Source organism: Pseudophryne corroboree, chromosome 2 (assembly GCF_028390025.1).
Source record: "Pseudophryne corroboree isolate aPseCor3 chromosome 2, aPseCor3.hap2, whole genome shotgun sequence".
NCBI lineage: Eukaryota > Metazoa > Chordata > Amphibia > Anura > Myobatrachidae > Pseudophryne > Pseudophryne corroboree.
The window spans coordinates 990,342,277-990,360,551 of NC_086445.1; the positions used below are offsets into that span (position 1 = coordinate 990,342,277).

At 47.2% G+C, this 18,275-nt stretch overlaps 1 protein-coding gene across 10 annotated transcripts in view; it reads left to right on the plus strand.

Annotated features, from left to right (window-relative positions):
• The window catches only part of GRIK1 (glutamate ionotropic receptor kainate type subunit 1), a 630,706-nt gene that overhangs the window by 530,944 nt on the left and 81,487 nt on the right, over window positions 1–18,275 (plus strand). For 9 of the 10 annotated variants that reach the window (XM_063956421.1, XM_063956422.1, XM_063956424.1 and 6 more), the window contains one exon: window positions 14,581–14,699. The exons of the other annotated variant lie outside the window; for it this stretch is intronic. In XM_063956421.1, coding sequence (XP_063812491.1) covers window positions 14,581–14,699 — 119 coding nt within the window. The remainder of the gene's footprint in view (window positions 1–14,580; window positions 14,700–18,275) is intronic. 10 annotated transcript variants of the gene reach the window in all.

Below are 18,275 nucleotides of genomic sequence, written 5' to 3' on the forward strand. Positions count from 1 at the left end.
ATACCACCTAACCGTGGTTTTTTTTTCATTCTTTATACCGTCATAGTGTCATACTAGTTGTTACGAGTATACTACTATCTCTTTATCAACCAGTGTACAGTGCGGTAGTTCACGGCTGTGGCTACCTCTGTGTCGGCAGTCGGCAGGCAGTCCGTCCATCCATAATTGTATTATAATATATACCACCTAACCGTGGTTTTTTTTTCATTCTTTATACCGTCATAGTGTCATACTAGTTGTTACGAGTATACTACTATCTCTTTATCAACCAGTGTACAGTGCGGTAGTTCACGGCTGTGGCTACCTCTGTGTCGGCAGTCGGCAGGCAGTCCGTCCATCCATAATTGTATTATAATATATACCACCTAACCGTGGTTTTTTTTTCATTCTTTATACCGTCATAGTGTCATACTAGTTGTTACGAGTATACTACTATCTCTTTATCAACCAGTGTACAGTGCGGTAGTTCACGGCTGTGGCTACCTCTGTGTCGGAACTCGGCAGGCAGTCCGTCCATCCATAATTGTATTATTATAATATATACCACCTAACCGTGGTTTTTTTTTCATTCTTTATACCGTCATAGTGTCATACTAGTTGTTACGAGTATACTACTATCTCTTTATCAACCAGTGTACAGTGCGGTAGTTCACGGCTGTGGCTACCTCTGTGTCGGCAGTCGGCAGGCAGTCCGTCCATCCATAATTGTATTATAATATATACCACCTAACCGTGGTTTTTTTTTCATTCTTTATACCGTCATAGTGTCATACTAGTTGTTACGAGTATACTACTATCTCTTTATCAACCAGTGTACAGTGCGGTAGTTCACGGCTGTGGCTACCTCTGTGTCGGCAGTCGGCAGGCAGTCCGTCCATCCATAATTGTATTATAATATATACCACCTAACCGTGGTTTTTTTTTCATTCTTTATACCGTCATAGTCAGTCATACTAGTTGTTACGAGTATACTACTATCTCTTTATCAACCAGTGTACAGTGCGGTAGTTCACGGCTGTGGCTACCTCTGTGTCGGCACTCGGCAGGCAGTCCGTCCATCCATAATTGTATTATAATATATACCACCTAACCGTGGTTTTTTTTTCATTCTTTATACCGTCATAGTCAGTCATACTAGTTGTTACGAGTATACTACTATCTCTTTATCAACCAGTGTACAGTGCGGTAGTTCACGGCTGTGGCTACCTCTGTGTCGGCACTCGGCAGGCAGTCCGTCCAACCATAATTGTATTATAATATATACCACCTAACCGTGGTTTTTTTTTCATTCTTTATACCGTCGTCATACTAGTTGTTACGAGTATACTACTATCTCTTTATCAACCAGTGTACAGTGCGGTAGTTCACGGCTGTGGCTACCTCTGTGTCGGCACTTGGCAGGCAGTCCGTCCATCCATAATTGTATTATATACCACCTAACCGTGGTTTTTTTATACCACCTAACCGTGGCAGTCCGTCCATAATTGTATACTAGTATCCAATCCATCCATCTCCATTGTTTACCTGAGGTGCCTTTTAGTTCTGCCTATAAAATATGGAGAACAAAAAAGTTGAGGTTCCAAAATTAGGGAAAGATCAAGATCCACTTCCACCTCGTGCTGAAGCTGCTGCCACTAGTCATGGCCGAGACGATGAAATGCCAGCAACGTCGTCTGCCAAGGCCGATGCCCAATGTCATAGTACAGAGCATGTCAAATCCAAAACACCAAATATCAGAAAAAAAAGGACTCCAAAACCTAAAATAAAATTGTCGGAGGAGAAGCGTAAACTTGCCAATATGCCATTTACCACACGGAGTGGCAAGGAACGGCTGAGGCCCTGGCCTATGTTCATGGCTAGTGGTTCAGCTTCACATGAGGATGGAAGCACTCAGCCTCTCGCTAGAAAACTGAAAAGACTCAAGCTGGCAAAAGCACCGCAAAGAACTGTGCGTTCTTTGAAATCCCAAATCCACAAGGAGAGTCCAATTGTGTCGTTTGCGATGCCTGACCTTCCCAACACTGGACGTGAAGAGCATGCGCCTTCCACTATTTGCATGCCCCCTGCAAGTGCTGGAAGGAGCACCCGCAGTCCAGTTCCTGATAGTCAGATTGAAGATGTCAGTGTTGAAGTACACCAGGATGAGGAGGATATGGGTGTTGCTGGCGCTGGGGAGGAAATTGACCAGGAGGATTCTGATGGTGAGGTGGTTTGTTTAAGTCAGGCACCCGGGGAGACACCTGTTGTCCGTGGGAGGAATATGGCCGTTGACATGCCAGGTGAAAATACCAAAAAAATCAGCTCTTCGGTGTGGAGGTATTTCACCAGAAATGCGGACAACAGGTGTCAAGCCGTGTGTTCCCTTTGTCAAGCTGTAATAAGTAGGGGTAAGGACGTTAACCACCTCGGAACATCCTCCCTTATACGTCACCTGCAGCGCATTCATAATAAGTCAGTGACAAGTTCAAAAACTTTGGGTGACAGCTGAAGCAGTCCACTGACCAGTAAATCCCTTCCTCTTGTAACCAAGCTCACGCAAACCACCCCACCAACTCCCTCAGTGTCAATTTCCTCCTTCCCCAGGAATGCCAATAGTCCTGCAGGCCATGTCACTGGCAAGTCTGACGAGTCCTCTCCTGCCTGGGATTCCTCCGATGCATCCTTGCGTGTAACGCCTACTGCTGCTGGCGCTGCTGTTGTTGCCGCTGGGAGTCGATGGTCATCCCAGAGGGGAAGTCGTAAGCCCACTTGTACTACTTCCAGTAAGCAATTGACTGTTCAACAGTCCTTTGCGAGGAAGATGAAATATCACAGCAGTCATCCTACTGCAAAGCGGATAACTGAGTCCTTGACAACTATGTTGGTGTTAGACGTGCGTCCGGTATCCGCCGTTAGTTCACAGGGAACTAGACAATTTATTGAGGCAGTGTGCCCCCGTTACCAAATACCATCTAGGTTCCACTTCTCTAGGCAGGCGATACCGAGAATGTACACGGACGTCAGAAAAAGACTCACCAGTGTCCTAAAAAATGCAGTTGTACCCAATGTCCACTTAACCACGGACATGTGGACAAGTGGAGCAGGGCAGGGTCAGGACTATATGACTGTGACAGCCCACTGGGTAGATGTATGGACTCCCGCCGCAAGAACAGCAGTGGCGGCACCAGTAGCAGCATCTCGCAAACGCCAACTCTTTCCTAGGCAGGCTACGCTTTGTATCACCGCTTTCCAGAATACGCACACAGCTGAAAACCTCTTACGGCAACTGAGGAAGATCATCGCGGAATGGCTTACCCCAATTGGACTCTCCTGTGGATTTGTGGCATCGGACAACGCCAGCAATATTGTGTGTGCATTAAATATGGGCAAATTCCAGCACGTCCCATGTTTTGCACATACCTTGAATTTGGTGGTGCAGAATTTTTTAAAAAACGACAGGGGCGTGCAAGAGATGCTGTCGGTGGCCAGAAAAATTGCGGGACACTTTCGGCGTACAGGCACCACGTACAGAAGACTGGAGCACCACCAAAAACTACTGAACCTGCCCTGCCATCATCTGAAGCAAGAAGTGGTAACGAGGTGGAATTCAACCCTCTATATGCTTCAGAGGTTGGAGGAGCAGCAAAAGGCCATTCAAGCCTATACAATTGAGCACGATATAGGAGATGGAATGCACCTGTCTCAAGTGCAGTGGAGAATGATTTCAACGTTGTGCAAGGTTCTGATGCCCTTTGAACTTGCCACACGTGAAGTCAGTTCAGACACTGCCAGCCTGAGTCAGGTCATTCCCCTCATCAGGCTTTTGCAGAAGAAGCTGGAGGCATTGAAGAAGGAGCTAACACGGAGCGATTCCGCTAGGCATGTGGGACTTGTGGATGCAGCCCTTAATTCGCTTAACAAGGATTCACGGGTGGTCAATCTGTTGAAATCAGAGCACTACATTTTGGCCACCGTGCTCGATCCTAGATTTAAAGCCTACCTTGGATCTCTCTTTCCGGCAGACACAGGTCTGCTGGGGTTGAAAGACCTGCTGGTGACAAAATTGTCAAGTCAAGCGGAACGCGACCTGTCAACATCTCCTCCTTCACATTCTCCCGCAACTGGGGGTGCGAGGAAAAGGCTCAGAATTCCGAGCCCACCCGCTGGCGGTGATGCAGGGCAGTCTGGAGCGACTGCTGATGCTGACATCTGGTCCGGACTGAAGGACCTGACAACGATTACGGACATGTCGTCTACTGTCACTGCATATGATTCTCTCAACATTGATAGAATGGTGGAGGATTATATGAGTGACCGCATCCAAGTAGGCACGTCACACAGTCCGTACTTATACTGGCAGGAAAAAGAGGCAATTTGGAGGCCCTTGCACAAACTGGCTTTATTCTACCTAAGTTGCCCTCCCACAAGTGTGTACTCCGAAAGAGTGTTTAGTGCCGCCGCTCACCTTGTCAGCAATCGGCGTACGAGGTTACATCCAGAAAATGTGGAGAAGATGATGTTCATTAAAATGAATTATAATCAATTCCTCCGCGGAGACATTGACCAGCAGCAATTGCCTCCACAAAGTACACAGGGAGCTGAGATGGTGGATTCCAGTGGGGACGAATTGATAATCTGTGAGGAGGGGGATGTACACGGTGATATATCGGAGGGTGAAGATGAGGTGGACATCTTGCCTCTGTAGAGCCAGTTTGTGCAAGGAGAGATTAATTGCTTCTTTTTTGGGGGGGGTCCAAACCAACCCGTCATATCAGTCACAGTCGTGTGGCAGACCCTGTCACTGAAATGATGGGTTGGTTAAAGTGTGCATGTCCTGTTTTGTTTATACAACATAAGGGTGGGTGGGAGGGCCCAAGGATAATTCCATCTTGCACCTCTTTTTTCTTTTCTTTTTCTTTGCATCATGTGCTGATTGGGGAGGGTTTTTTGGAAGGGACATCCTGCGTGACACTGCAGTGCCACTCCTAGATGGGCCCGGTGTTTGTGTCGGCCACTAGGGTCGCTAATCTTACTCACACAGCTACCTCATTGCGCCTCTTTTTTTCTTTGCGTCATGTGCTGTTTGGGGAGGGTTTTTTGGAAGGGACATCCTGCGTGACACTGCAGTGCCACTCCTAGATGTGCCCGGTGTTTGTGTCGGCCACTAGGGTCGCTAATCTTACTCACACAGTCAGCTACCTCATTGCGCCTCTTTTTTTCTTTGCGTCATGTGCTGTTTGGGGAGGGTTTTTTGGAAGGGCCATCCTGCGTGACACTGCAGTGCCACTCCTAGATGGGCCCGGTGTTTGTGTCGGCCACTAGGGTCGCTAATCTTACTCACACAGCTACCTCATTGCGCCTCTTTTTTTCTTTGCGTCATGTGCTGTTTGGGGAGGGTTTTTTGGAAGGGACATCCTGCGTGACACTGCAGTGCCACTCCTAGATGGGCCCGGTGTTTGTGTCGGCCACTAGGGTCGCTTATCTTACTCACACAGCGACCTCGGTGCAAATTTTAGGACTAAAAATAATATTGTGAGGTGTGAGGTATTCAGAATAGACTGAAAATGAGTGTAAATTATGGTTTTTGAGGTTAATAATACTTTGGGATCAAAATGACCCCCAAATTCTATGATTTAAGCTGTTTTTTAGTGTTTTTGGAAAAAAACACCCGAATCCAAAACACACCCGAATCCGACAAAAATAATTCGGTGAGGTTTTGCCAAAACGCGTTCGAACCCAAAACACGGCCGCGGAACCGAACCCAAAACCAAAACACAAAACCCGAAAAATTTCAGGCGCTCATCTCTAACAAACACCACAATGAAATATGTCCTTCAATACAAGAGTCTGATTGTCTATTCCGGAGAGGGAATATACTGTAAGTGGCCGGTGATTGGGACTGTTTGTGGCACTACACACTTGTGAGGAAAATGCTGCATATTGTGCTTTTATAAATTGGGGGTGGGGCCAAATGATGAACATTGGCCCCACCCCTCCCAAATTACCGGCATTATCCTCCTCATCCTGCCCTCTTCACTAGGAAGTGGGCGGAATGCAGGAGAAACAGCCACTCCTACATGTGCCCAGAGGAGGCCCCAAAAATATGTGAGTCTCCCGCAGGTTGCAGGAGAGTAGGTAAGAATGGGAAAGTGGAGTCTTTCCTCTTTGTCCATCAGTCCTGTATGTATTTTCTCTAATTTCAGGGTAATTCTAATAAACACTGCAGTGTTCAAAAAATATAAGATTCAATAATTATTCATTTTCATGAGACATATAATAGTCTGACTAGCTGTTCTACCCGGCTTCACACGGGAGTTTCTGAGTTTTGCGGTTGCTCATGTAAATGAGTGTTAAAAATTTGGTAACTCTATAGAGCTGTAAATATGAGACCTCTTAATTTAAGTAAATATTAATCCATGGTTCTTGCCGTTACCCGAGGAGCACCCGTAGCAGATACGGTAAAAAGTGACAGGACCATTTTTGTAGTTTATTAAATTCTACCCACTGGAGGTGCAATCCTAATTGTGATCCGATTGTCCGTTTGGGTGTTATCGTTCACACAACGCAAGCCACACATCGGTAATGACGTCATTATGTCAACACCCTTTTCATCCCCTTAGGGGAGGTTTATTAAAATTCTAATTACATAGTTTTCCTATTTCCACCTGAAGAATCCCTATTTTAAATTTCAGCTTCCTAACATATTGGGAAGTAAGAGCAGTGGTTCAAGTAGAAAACATTTCTCAGTGGTACTCGGCACGCGCAGCAAAAAATGGGTGTGGCCACATGGGGCATGGCCAATGAAAATGGGGGCGTGATACACATATGGGGGGCCAGATACACATATGCCCCCAATAGTGCCAGATACACATATGCCCCACTAGTGTAGTGCCAGATACACATATGCCCCCACAGTGCCAGATACACATATGCCCCCACAGTGCCAGATACACATACTCTCCCACAGTGTCAGATACAAATATGCCCCCAGAGAGCCAGATCTGCCCCCACAGTGCCAGATATACATAAGCCCCCACAGTGCCAGATATGCCCCCACAGTGCCAGATATGCCCCCACAATGCCAGTTTCACATATGCCCCATAGTGCCAGATACACATACGCCACAGTGCCAGATACACATATGGCCCTACAGTGCCAGATACACATATGCCACCACAGTGCCAGATACACATATGCCCCCACAGTGCCAGATACACATATGCCCCCACAGTGCCAGGTACACATATGCCCCCACAGTGCCAGGTATACATATGCCCCCACAGTGCCAGATACATATATGCCCCCACAGTGCCAGATACACATATGGTACTACAGTGCCAGATACACATATGCCCCCACAGTGCCAGATACACATATGCCCCTACAGTGCCAGAAACACACATGCCCCCACAGTGCCAGATACACATATGCCCCTACAGTGCCAGATACACATATGTCCCTACAGTGCAAGTTACACATATCACCCCACAGTGCCAGGTACACCCACCCCCCCAAGTGTTGCACACCGCACTGCTGCCGCTTGCTGCTGTGTGTGAGAGGAGGAGAGCGTAGCGTGCATGTCTCCTGCACTTCAGTGCTCAGCCCAGTCTCCGGCGTTGTGTATTTCCAATCAGGCGCCGGTTCGTGAGCCAATCAAAACTAGCGGTCTGGCAGCCAATCAGGAGCCGCAGCTGCCAGTCCATGAGCTCTGATTGGAGATACACACCGCCACTGGAGACCGTACTGAACACTGAGGAGCAGGAGAGGCACGTGCTGCGCTCTCCTCCCCTCACACACAGCAGAGCAGTGGCTGCAAGCATGGCAGTTGGGCCGGCGGTACTGCGTACCGGCTGTCAATTTCTTACCAGTACGCAGTACCGCCATATTTGCAGCACTGAGTAAGAGAATTAATGATATGTCAGTCAGTGAGGGCTTTCACATTTATATATATATATATATATATATATATATACATATAGCAATCAGCGGCACTCACGGCTCCCGGATAGGGAAAAGAAGACTCTCAGTCGTTGTGCGGTCAATGTTTCAAAGTAATTAATCTTTACATTTTCAGCAGGACATAAAACATACAACATGGAAACACATACCTTTATACCTGTCCAGGGAGAGTCCGTGGCGCCAGCCGCCCGCCGGGTCTCGGTCCTCAAATGATGACGTCACTGAGCCGCGCCGGCCGCAGCGTCACGGAGAACCCCGGACCACCTGTGTATACTGATTGCAGCCTAAGCCGCGTGATAGAAAAAACACAATACATAAACAAAGCTCTGACATGCTGGAGATAAAATTGAACATTTTGCAACATATAAAGCTTACCATGACAGAAATATAGCTACATAAAGAAGCATAAAAGAATGCAATGTAAAGCATACTATATTATAAGTAAAGAGAGTAGGGTCCAAATCAATTAACCCAATAGATATTACCAATTAACTTTGTAAAGGAAATGCAATACATTTGAAGGAAGCTTCGCCTGTTGCGATAATATGATGTTAACGTGGTTTAGCTATAATAAAATTAAACTAATAATGTGGCCAAAGAAGATATAAAATCTGTCCTTTGGCCCACGATTATTATGGATTTAAAGAAAGCAGTTTAAACCTGAGTGCTCGTTGAGTCCTCTAGGTGACAGGGTATCTAATAAGAAGATCCACCTGGCTTCAGCTTTAAGTAACTTAAGTCCTCTATTACGACCTCGTTTGAGTGGAGGGACATGATCAATTATTTGATGTTTCAGGACGGCTAATGAATGCTTGGCATTTAAGAAATTACGTGCGACAGGTTGATCGCTTCTTCCCGTAGTTAAGGCTGCTCGAATGGATGTCCTGTGCCCAGCCATACGTTCTTTAAACGAACATTCCGTTTTGCCAACATATATATATATATAAAAATTAATAATTTATTTAGGATATAGTGTCACTTTATGCAGAAACTGAGGTGTTCAATCCTTGAAAGGGCATATCTACATTTAGTGAATAGACCGTTTGTGAGTTATTTTGGGCCATTTCAGAGATGTATGCTTTACTGTAGCTACAGCAGCAATGTCTTTGGGCCTGAATCATGTTTGTAAGTAAAGCAAATATACAAGCAACTGGGTAAAACATCTTGCACTGCAGGTGGGGCAATTGTAACGTGCAGAGAGAGTTAGATTTGGGTGAGATGTGTTCAAACTGAAATTTAAATTGCAGTGTAATAATAAAGCAGCCAGTATTTACCCTGCACAGAAACAATATAAATGTATTTGCTCCCCTTGCATTGCAACACTAAGGGGTAAATTTACTAAAGCTTCTAAAACAGAGAATTGGTAATGTTGCCCGTAGCAACCAATCAGACGCTGTCTATCATTTTCTAAAAGGCAATAGAGAAATGATAGACAGCATCTGATTGGTTGCTATGGGCAACATCACCAATTCTCTGTTTTAGAAGCGTTAGGAAATGTACCCCTAAGCTACTTGCTTTTTTTAGCTTTACTTGCAAACATGAATCAGGCGCTTTCTATGCAGCAGCTGTGCTTACATATGTAAAAGCAGCAAGAAGCATCTGTAGTAGAATGTCTCACACTGCCGGCTTTTGCGATCTGCTGATGCGTCCGGAGACACTTCCGCGTTGATCGCTAGCTGCCGTTGTTTGCAGCGTAGCGATCAGGCAAAAAAACGCCATTTCTGCGCATGCATACGGGCCGCAGTGCGCACGCGCGTAGTTATTTCACACAAAGCTATGCTATTTTACACAAGGTCTAGCGGCGCTTTTCTGTCGCATGGCTGATCGGGGAGTCATTGACAGGATAAGGGCGTTTCTGGGAGGTAACTGAGCGTTTTCCGGGAGTGTGCTAAAAACCGCACGCGTGTCAGGTAAAAACGCAGGCGTGCCTGGGGAAACGGGGGAGTGGCTGGCCGAACGCAGGGCGTGTTTGTGACGTCAAAGCAGGAACTAAACTGTCTGCAGTGATCGCAAGATAGGAGTAGGTCTGGAGCTACTCAGAAACTGCATGAAATTTTTCCTGAGCAGTTCTGCTAATCTTTCGTTTGCACTTCTGCTAAGCTAAGATACACTCCCAGAGGGCGGCGACCTAGCATTTGCACTGCTGCTAAAAGCAGCTAGCGAGCGATCAACTCGGAATGAGGGCCAGCATTGGATCATCCGCGTGAACATCGGTCAACTGCGTAACCCCAAAGTTACTAAGGATGGCCGGGAAATTCACGTTGCTGTCCATGGACACAGCCACTGGCTTCAGTACACCCAGGAAACAGGGCCGACAGTCCTGATTTTTGCAACACTACCTGTCACCACCCCTGACGCCAGCAGCGTGTGAATCATGCTGCGGCATCTGGGGGACTGCAAGCGGCATCGCAGCCCCGGATCTGCAGTTTTGCGGTGCAGCTTACTGTATGTGCATAAGAAGTTCCAGAAACATAAAAACATCGGGTTTACTTACATCTCTGAACTAGGGGGGTCATTCCGAGTTGATTGCTCGCTAGCTAGTTTTAGCAGCCGTGCAGACACTATGCCGCCGCCCACTGGGGAGTATATTTTAGCTTAGCAGAAGTGCGAACGCATGTGCAGCCGAGCTCTGCAAAAACAGTTTGTGCCGTTTCTGAGTAGCTCTGAACCTACTCAGCGCGATCACTTCAGCCTATTCGTGTCCGGATTTGACGTCATACACCCGCCTAGCGAACGCCCAGCCACGCCTGCGTTTTTTCAGACACGCCTGCGTTTTTTCAAACCCTCCCTGAAAACGGTCGGTTGACACCCAGAAACGCCCCCTTCCTGTCAATCTTCTTGCGGCCGTCAGTGCGACTGAAAACTTCGCTAGAACCTGTGCAAAACAACAAATGCCTTTGTGTCTGTACATCGCGCGTGTGCATTGCGGCAGTGGCGTCACAACGTGGGTGCGGGGGGTGCGGCCCGCACCCGGGTGTCACCCGCCGAGGGGTGACACCAAAATGCCGGCTCCTGCTCAGTGACAAGAGCCGGGTGCTGCACTGTAACATTATGTGCAGCACCTGGCTCCTGTCCCTGTGTAGGAGCCGGCACTGCATTCCGCCTGTGCACGAGAGACTTGCCGCAGCTTCACCCGCCGGCAGCGCCGCACACTCATCGGACATAGGTGAGAGACTCAGGAGCCCCAGGCTGCAGGCTTAGGAGGGGGGGAGGGGTGGGATGGGGGAGGAAGGGACAGAGTGGGCAAGTATGAGGGATAGAGGCACTTCCCGGGGGGGGGCAGCCAACATCTTCTTAACCCCCTGGAGTGCCGAAAACGGGGGTCCGCCCACGAGGCCACGCCCCCTTATGCTAGGCCACGCCCCCGTTTCGCGACCTCCCGCTCCGGGTGTCACCAGGGGCAGTGACGCCCCTGCATTGCGGTACATACGCATGCGCAGAAATGCCGATTTTTTTGCCTGATCGCTGCGCTGCGAACAACGGCAGCTAGCGATCAACTCGGAATGACCCCCTAGGTTCCATATTGTAGATTATTTAGGCTGCATGTGATCTTCTTGTGGTGAAGACTAGAACATTAACACAGTATCAGTAATGACTTTCATGGCATGGCTGCAGCGGGTGCTACACTCGTAACTGTGATTCTAGAGAGGCTCTCGCTTGTTTTCTGCTACTGTTGCGCACCCTGAAAATGACCTGCTCTTTCCAAGTGCATATTACACTACTTCATAGCCGTCCCATTTCATAATACATGTGGAAGGCAATCTTGGGGGGGGGGGGGCATTCCCTCCTCTGAAAGCAGATATAAGATACTGATGATTACCATGTAAGTGCTTCTACCATCCAGTTTGCTTCCTGAGTGAGCTGTGACTTCTGGGTATGAGTAGAGAGGATTTTATGTCATTATCCTACTGCGGGATTGATTATGTATGATTCTTAGAGATGTCTTGGAAATCCTTTCAGCTTTCAGAAAATCTTTGGTCCCAGATGAAAATAAGTTGCAGGTGTCCTTCAGCCAAGAACACATCCCAGCCTTGATGTATCACACAGGCAACAGTTGTTGATCATGTTCTAATCAATAAATGTGAGTCTGCATATGTAACAGTAAGGGATACGCTGGTGGGTACTACGGTACTTTCCAGATGTTCTTCCCATGGTTACCGATGTATAGGCGAGGGATACGTTTATCTGATCAGGTGGTGTCTGGGATGTGGCATTATTAGGATCATATATAGGTCCTAATTCAGGTCGCATCGCATTTGCAATGCGTCCGCAATTTCGGTCTGCCCACATTAACTGCGAACGCCTCTGCCTGATTGACAGGCGCCCAAGCATTTTCAGGTTTGAGCCGGCAGGAGGCTTCCATAGTTTCTGCGACCACACTCTAATTGTAGCGTCATTGCAATTAGAGCGTGCTCTCAGTTGGTGGGTGGTAGGGATGGCCATTGACCATCGATGATTCAAAATCAATGGTTTATGGCCAATGTAGAATACTTTTGCCATCGATGGGGGAGAACCAGATGGTTTTCCTCCATTGATGGCAAGCCATAACCAAATATTTATTTTTTAAATGAGGTGCCGGGACACAGAGCATAGCCCCAACACTCACGAAGCCACACCCCCATGTTCTGATTGGCCCACGGGCCAGTCATTGAAAGAACAGGGATGACCATCAGTTGTGGTAACCATCAATAGTAAACCACTGCATAGTTGGCAGCCATTGATGGTTACTTGTCATATCAGCGGATGGCCATCCCTTAATGGGCGGTGGGTAGCATCCTGTGCGGCCTTGCGATTGAAAGGATTGCAGATTCTGCTTTTTAGCAGAATCTGCAATCCTTACTGAATGAGGTCCATAGTCATGGAACATAGGAAGAAATTCTAGAGCAATACTAGTGAAGCATTAAGTTCACCGCTCTCGGGTCAGCGGTTCGATTCCAACTAGGTACCTGTCTGCGTGGGATTCCTCTGTGTGCCCCAGATTCCTCCCAGGACACAAAGACATACAGAACTAGTAAATGAGTTAGTTTCTAATAACAATTAACCCTTGTGTGTGTAGTAGAGACTAAGACTGTAAGCTCCACTGGGGACTTAACTGGCGTGAATGATAAGATATTCTCTGAAAAGCGCTCTGTAATATGGAAGTGTTATATACAACTAGCATTAAATAGTATACAAATGGTGTAGATATTAGTCCCATCCTTTCAGCGCAGTGGCAGGGTGCAATGCCACTTAACCTTGTGACTTCATCAAATCACAACAAGGGGGGGCAGGACCAAGGAAAACTTAGGGTGTTTTGTAGCGGCTTGTGTCACCACCAAGGACAAGTTCAGCACCCAGAGTTTCCTAAGGAAGTTCCAGCCGGGAGCTCTCTAGGCTGCAGGGTATATTCCAGACACCTGGTATGCCAAGTACATCTCCAGTCTATCTGGGGAGTTATAGACAGAATACAGTGTACAGGGCCGGTGCAAAGTCTCTCTGCACCCTAGGCAAAGCTTCAGTCTAGCGCCCCCTAACCTGCAAACCGCACCACCACCACCACCTCTCCAAGGGGAGATGCAGGTGGCCACTAATTGGGCTGGTGGGAATTACATCATTATACATATACAGAGAAAGGGAACAATATTCAAGGACTTTTAAAGGGAAAAAGAATATTGTTAACAAAGTAACAACATTTGCCGTTTTGAGATCTGAGTAAACCCGGGTAAACCCAAGCCTGCGCTTCTCTCATTTACAGTGCCTTTTATCTCAAAACAATGCTAAACTGGTTCAGAACATTCCGAAAATGACAGGGAATAGGGAAAGGAGTATCAGACTCGCCTCCTCCGCATCTTTGCTTATAGCCAGTAGTGAAACTACGCCTAATATTTATTGATACTTTCCACAATCCTCAGCAGTGCGGGGACAAATCATTGAGGCGTGACCACGCCACCTCTGAACAGGCTCTGGTTAACAGTAGCCACTTACCCCCCTTCTCAGTGCCCCTCCCAATATTGACACAGTGTGCAAACTAAGAATCAGGACCTACAGTAATTCTTCATTGATGACGTGTCTACAACCAACTGGGAAATATAAAGCTATAATTCTACTGTACACTGGAAAAAACAAAATGAGTTTGATCAAGTATTGCACTATGTTTACCAAGAAAACCTTCCACATATATACTAATCTTTGTACAAATAAATAGTGAGGCTGATTCTGAACTGGGACCGAACCAATGAAAGCACACAACTTTGTATCTGGAACAAACTATGCTGCAGTGCAAGGTGTGCAGATACATTATTATTTTTTTGCATGCAGGATAAATACTGGCTGCTTTTGCATGTAGCCCACACATGCTAGAAAGCATTAATTTGAGTCTGCAATGTAGATTTCATCTAGAACACATCCCTCCCAAATTTGAGTCTGTCTGCACTTGTTACATCTGCCCCACCTGTGATGCAGCACGGTTTTACCAAAGTGCACAGTTGTTCTGTTTGGTTCACGCCCAACTCACAATCAGACCCAGTGCCTCATATTAAAATGATTTTTGCATGTCTTCTAAAACTTATGTCACTCTCTTTTCTCCACATTGTTTTAAGCAGGTTTGCCGATGCTCAGTGTGTTTATCTGACGTTTACAGACTCTCTCTGTTAAAAACCACAGGTTCACCCCTTACGAGTGGTATAACCCACACCCGTGCAACCCAGACTCAGATGTCGTGGAAAACAATTTTACTTTGCTAAATAGTTTCTGGTTTGGAGTTGGAGCTCTCATGCAACAAGGTACTAAGGTCACAAGTTATTGTCAGACACATCCCACAGTATGCTTGGGGTCTTCTGTGCTGGTAAACTCCACCTTCGTACCCCCCATCATAAGCTGTAAACCCTTATGTTAGCTTGCTGGAATATCACATGTTACACATAAGGAGGACGTACTGTACTGATGGGGAAGTGCGGCTTTGTGCACTTTAGGGTAACCTACACCCATAATACTGCAACACTCAAATACAAATGAGTTTTCTAAAGGGCAATGTTTTTACCTAATGCAGGGATGGACAGGGCAATATAAAATTCAACAGTCATCCAGTTAAATTTAGCAGCCAATGAAATCAAGAAATTCATGTTTTTCACCCATCCCTACCGGCTCATTATATCCATTCTGAGGCCACATAACACACCGCCTACAGTACTTATCATGTCAGTCCATGATTGGTTGTTGATGTCAGAGAGTTAGTGCAGTGCATTCACACAGTCTGTGCATCAGGTCAGTCCATGATTGGTTGGTGATGTCAGAGAGTTAGACTGGTGCAATCACACAGTTTGTGCATCAGGTCAGTCCATGATTGGTTGGTGATGTCAGAGAGTAAAGGGCCCTACACATTGGGCGATCCGCCGCCGAGCTGCCCGACGGCAGATACAGCCAATGGGCAACCCGGCGGCGGGGGGGGCAGTGACGGGGGGAGTGAAGTTTCTTCACTCCCCCGTCACATGGCTCCATAGAAGTGCAGGCAAATATGGACGAGATCGTCCATATTGGCCGGCATGCACAGCCAACGGGGCACCAGCGATGAACGAGCGTGGGGCTGCACATTGGGGGTCATTCCGAGTTGTTCGCTCGTTATTTTTTTCTAGCAACGGAGCAATTAGTCGCTAATGCGCATGCGCAATGTCCGCAGTGCGACTGCGCCAAGTAAATTTGCAATGTAGTTAGGTATTTTACTCACGGCATTACAAGGTTTTTTCTTCGTTCTGGTGATCGTAATGTGATTGACAGGAAGTGGGTGTTTCTGGGCGGAAACTGGCCGTTTTATGGGAGTTTGTGAAAAACGCTACCGTTTCTGGGAAAAACGCGGGAGTGGCTGGAGAAACGGAGGAGTGTCTTGGCGAACGCTGGGTGTGTTTGTGACGTCAAACCAGGAACGACAAGCACTGAACTGATCGCACTGGCAGAGTAAGTCTCGAGCTACTCAGAAACTGCACAGAGAAGTCTTTTCGTAATATTGCAAATCTTTCGTTCGCAATTTTGATAAGCTAAGATTCACTCCCAGTAGGCGGCGGCTTAGCGTGTGCAAAGCTGCTAAAAGCAGCTTGCGAGCGAACAACTCGGAATGACCCCCATTGTTCATTGCTGGAGCCTCCACACTGAAAGATATGAACGGTATCTTGTTCATAAATGAACAAGATCGTTCATATCTTTGAGTGATATCGGCCAGTGTGTAGGGCCTATTAGCCCGGTGTATTCAAACAATCTGCATTAGGTCAGCCCATGATTGGTTGGTGATGTCAGAGAGTTAGCCCAGTGCATTCACACAGTCTATGTATTGCTTCAGTCAATGATTAGTTGGTGATGTTAGACAGGAGAGTACATTCACACAGTCTGTTTATTAGGTCTGTCCAGAACTGGATGTAGATAATGATATCAGAGTTAGCACAGGACATTCATATAGTCTGTGTATTGGGTCAGTCAGTGATTGGTTGGTAATATTAGAGAGTTAGTGCAGTACATTCACACAGTCATTGGGGTATATTCAATCAGAGTCGGAAACTGACGTTTTTTTGAAAAGACAGCAGTTTCCGACAGGAATAGGTTGGAAGGGGTTTCGACCTATTCAATCCGGACTCAGTTTTTCTGACAAGTCGGGAAATTCTACTTGTCGGAATGCTGTCGGAATACACGCGGATCGGCAGCTTCAGCCACCGAGCCGCGTGTATTATCGGAAGCGGGGCCAGACCTGACAGGTTTTAGCCCAGTTTCTGACAATGTCAATCCGAAAAAAGTCACTGTTTGGCCCGGCATTGACTAGAGAGCTGTCAGGTCCTTTCCATCGGAAAGGACCCGACAGCAATTGAATATACCCCTATGTATCAAGTCAGTGCATGATTGGATGATGATATCAGAGAGTTAGCACAGGCATTCATATAATCTGTATAATCTGGGTCAGTCTTGCTGGTGATATCAGAGAGTTGACGCATGGCATCCACATAGTCTTCCCAGTAGCCATACATTGATCTCGAATTTTAGCTGGTGCTATAATTGTATGTGATGTAATGCTTCTCAGTGACGATAATATGTAGTTCTCTTTTGGGACTGTGGCGAGATGGGAGATTCCAACTATCAAGGCTAATCACTGTTAATATATTATATCCTCCATTAAAATGTATAAAATACAGTAAAGGTGTTAAGAATAATGAAACTCTATACACTAGATAACGATTAATGAGTGTCAGTAATATTACATAGAGGTTTTAAACTAACATTACTTTGAGGTACTTTAAAAAATAACAAACACTAATTGCTACATATTACATGCCTCAGCCTGTTAGCCCAACATATATTGTGCATGTTCTTGTGTACACTAAATTAATGTATTCATTGGCAAAAAAATGTAATCATATTTCACTTTATTTCAATATGCAGTAAGTTAACATAATTAATGTACATAGGGGATCATTCCGACCCGATCGCACGCTGCAGTTTTTCGCAGCGGTGCGATCGGGTCAGAACTGCGCATGTGCCGATGCCGCAGTGCGTCGGCGCATGCCAGATGGCTTACGGTCGCTAGATGGGAGGGAGCGGCACGGGGCATGGTCCGGCCAACGCAGGCGTGACCGGACCGTGTGTGTGTGGGGGGGAGGGGGCACGCTACACCGGCTGCGTGACATCACACGCAGCCGCTGCGACCCTGGCAGCGACAAGTAACTCCCGGCCAGCTGCAGGAGCTGCGCTGTCTGGTAGTTACTCAACAAGTACAAAAACATTGCTGCTGTGCGATGCTTTTGTATTTGTGCGGTGGGGCCGGGCCAGACATGCGGGGCGGACTAGCCCTGTGCTGGGCGTCTCCCCGCATGTCTGTGTCAGTGATCGTAGCTGTGCTAAATTTAGCACAGCTACGATCAGGTCAGAATGACCCCCTTAGGGCCTAATTCAGCATGGAACGCTGCTGCGGCAGAATTTGCATCCTGAAGCCTAGTGCAGTGTGCGCACGTGCAGAAGCCGCACTGCGCGTGCACTTACTGTGAGATGTGACGGCATTTCACATCTGCGAATGCCTCTACCTGATTGACAGGCAGAGGCGTTCGCGAGGTAGGAGGGGGTGTCGCAGCGGAATTAAAGGGGCGTTGACTCAGTGTTGGGGACATGCGGTCCAGACAATGCAGGCGTGTCCGGACTGTGTGCGGAGCGGCCCGCTGCAGCTGCTTGACGTCACACGCAGGCGCTATGACCTGAAACATAGCAGGTAGCCGCCTGCCTCCGCAGCTAGGCTGCGTAGGCAGATGGCTACCCTAAACATTCGAAAGCATTACCGCCGTGCGATGCTTTCGCATGTTTGCAGAGGGGGGCTGGTGGATTTGGCACAC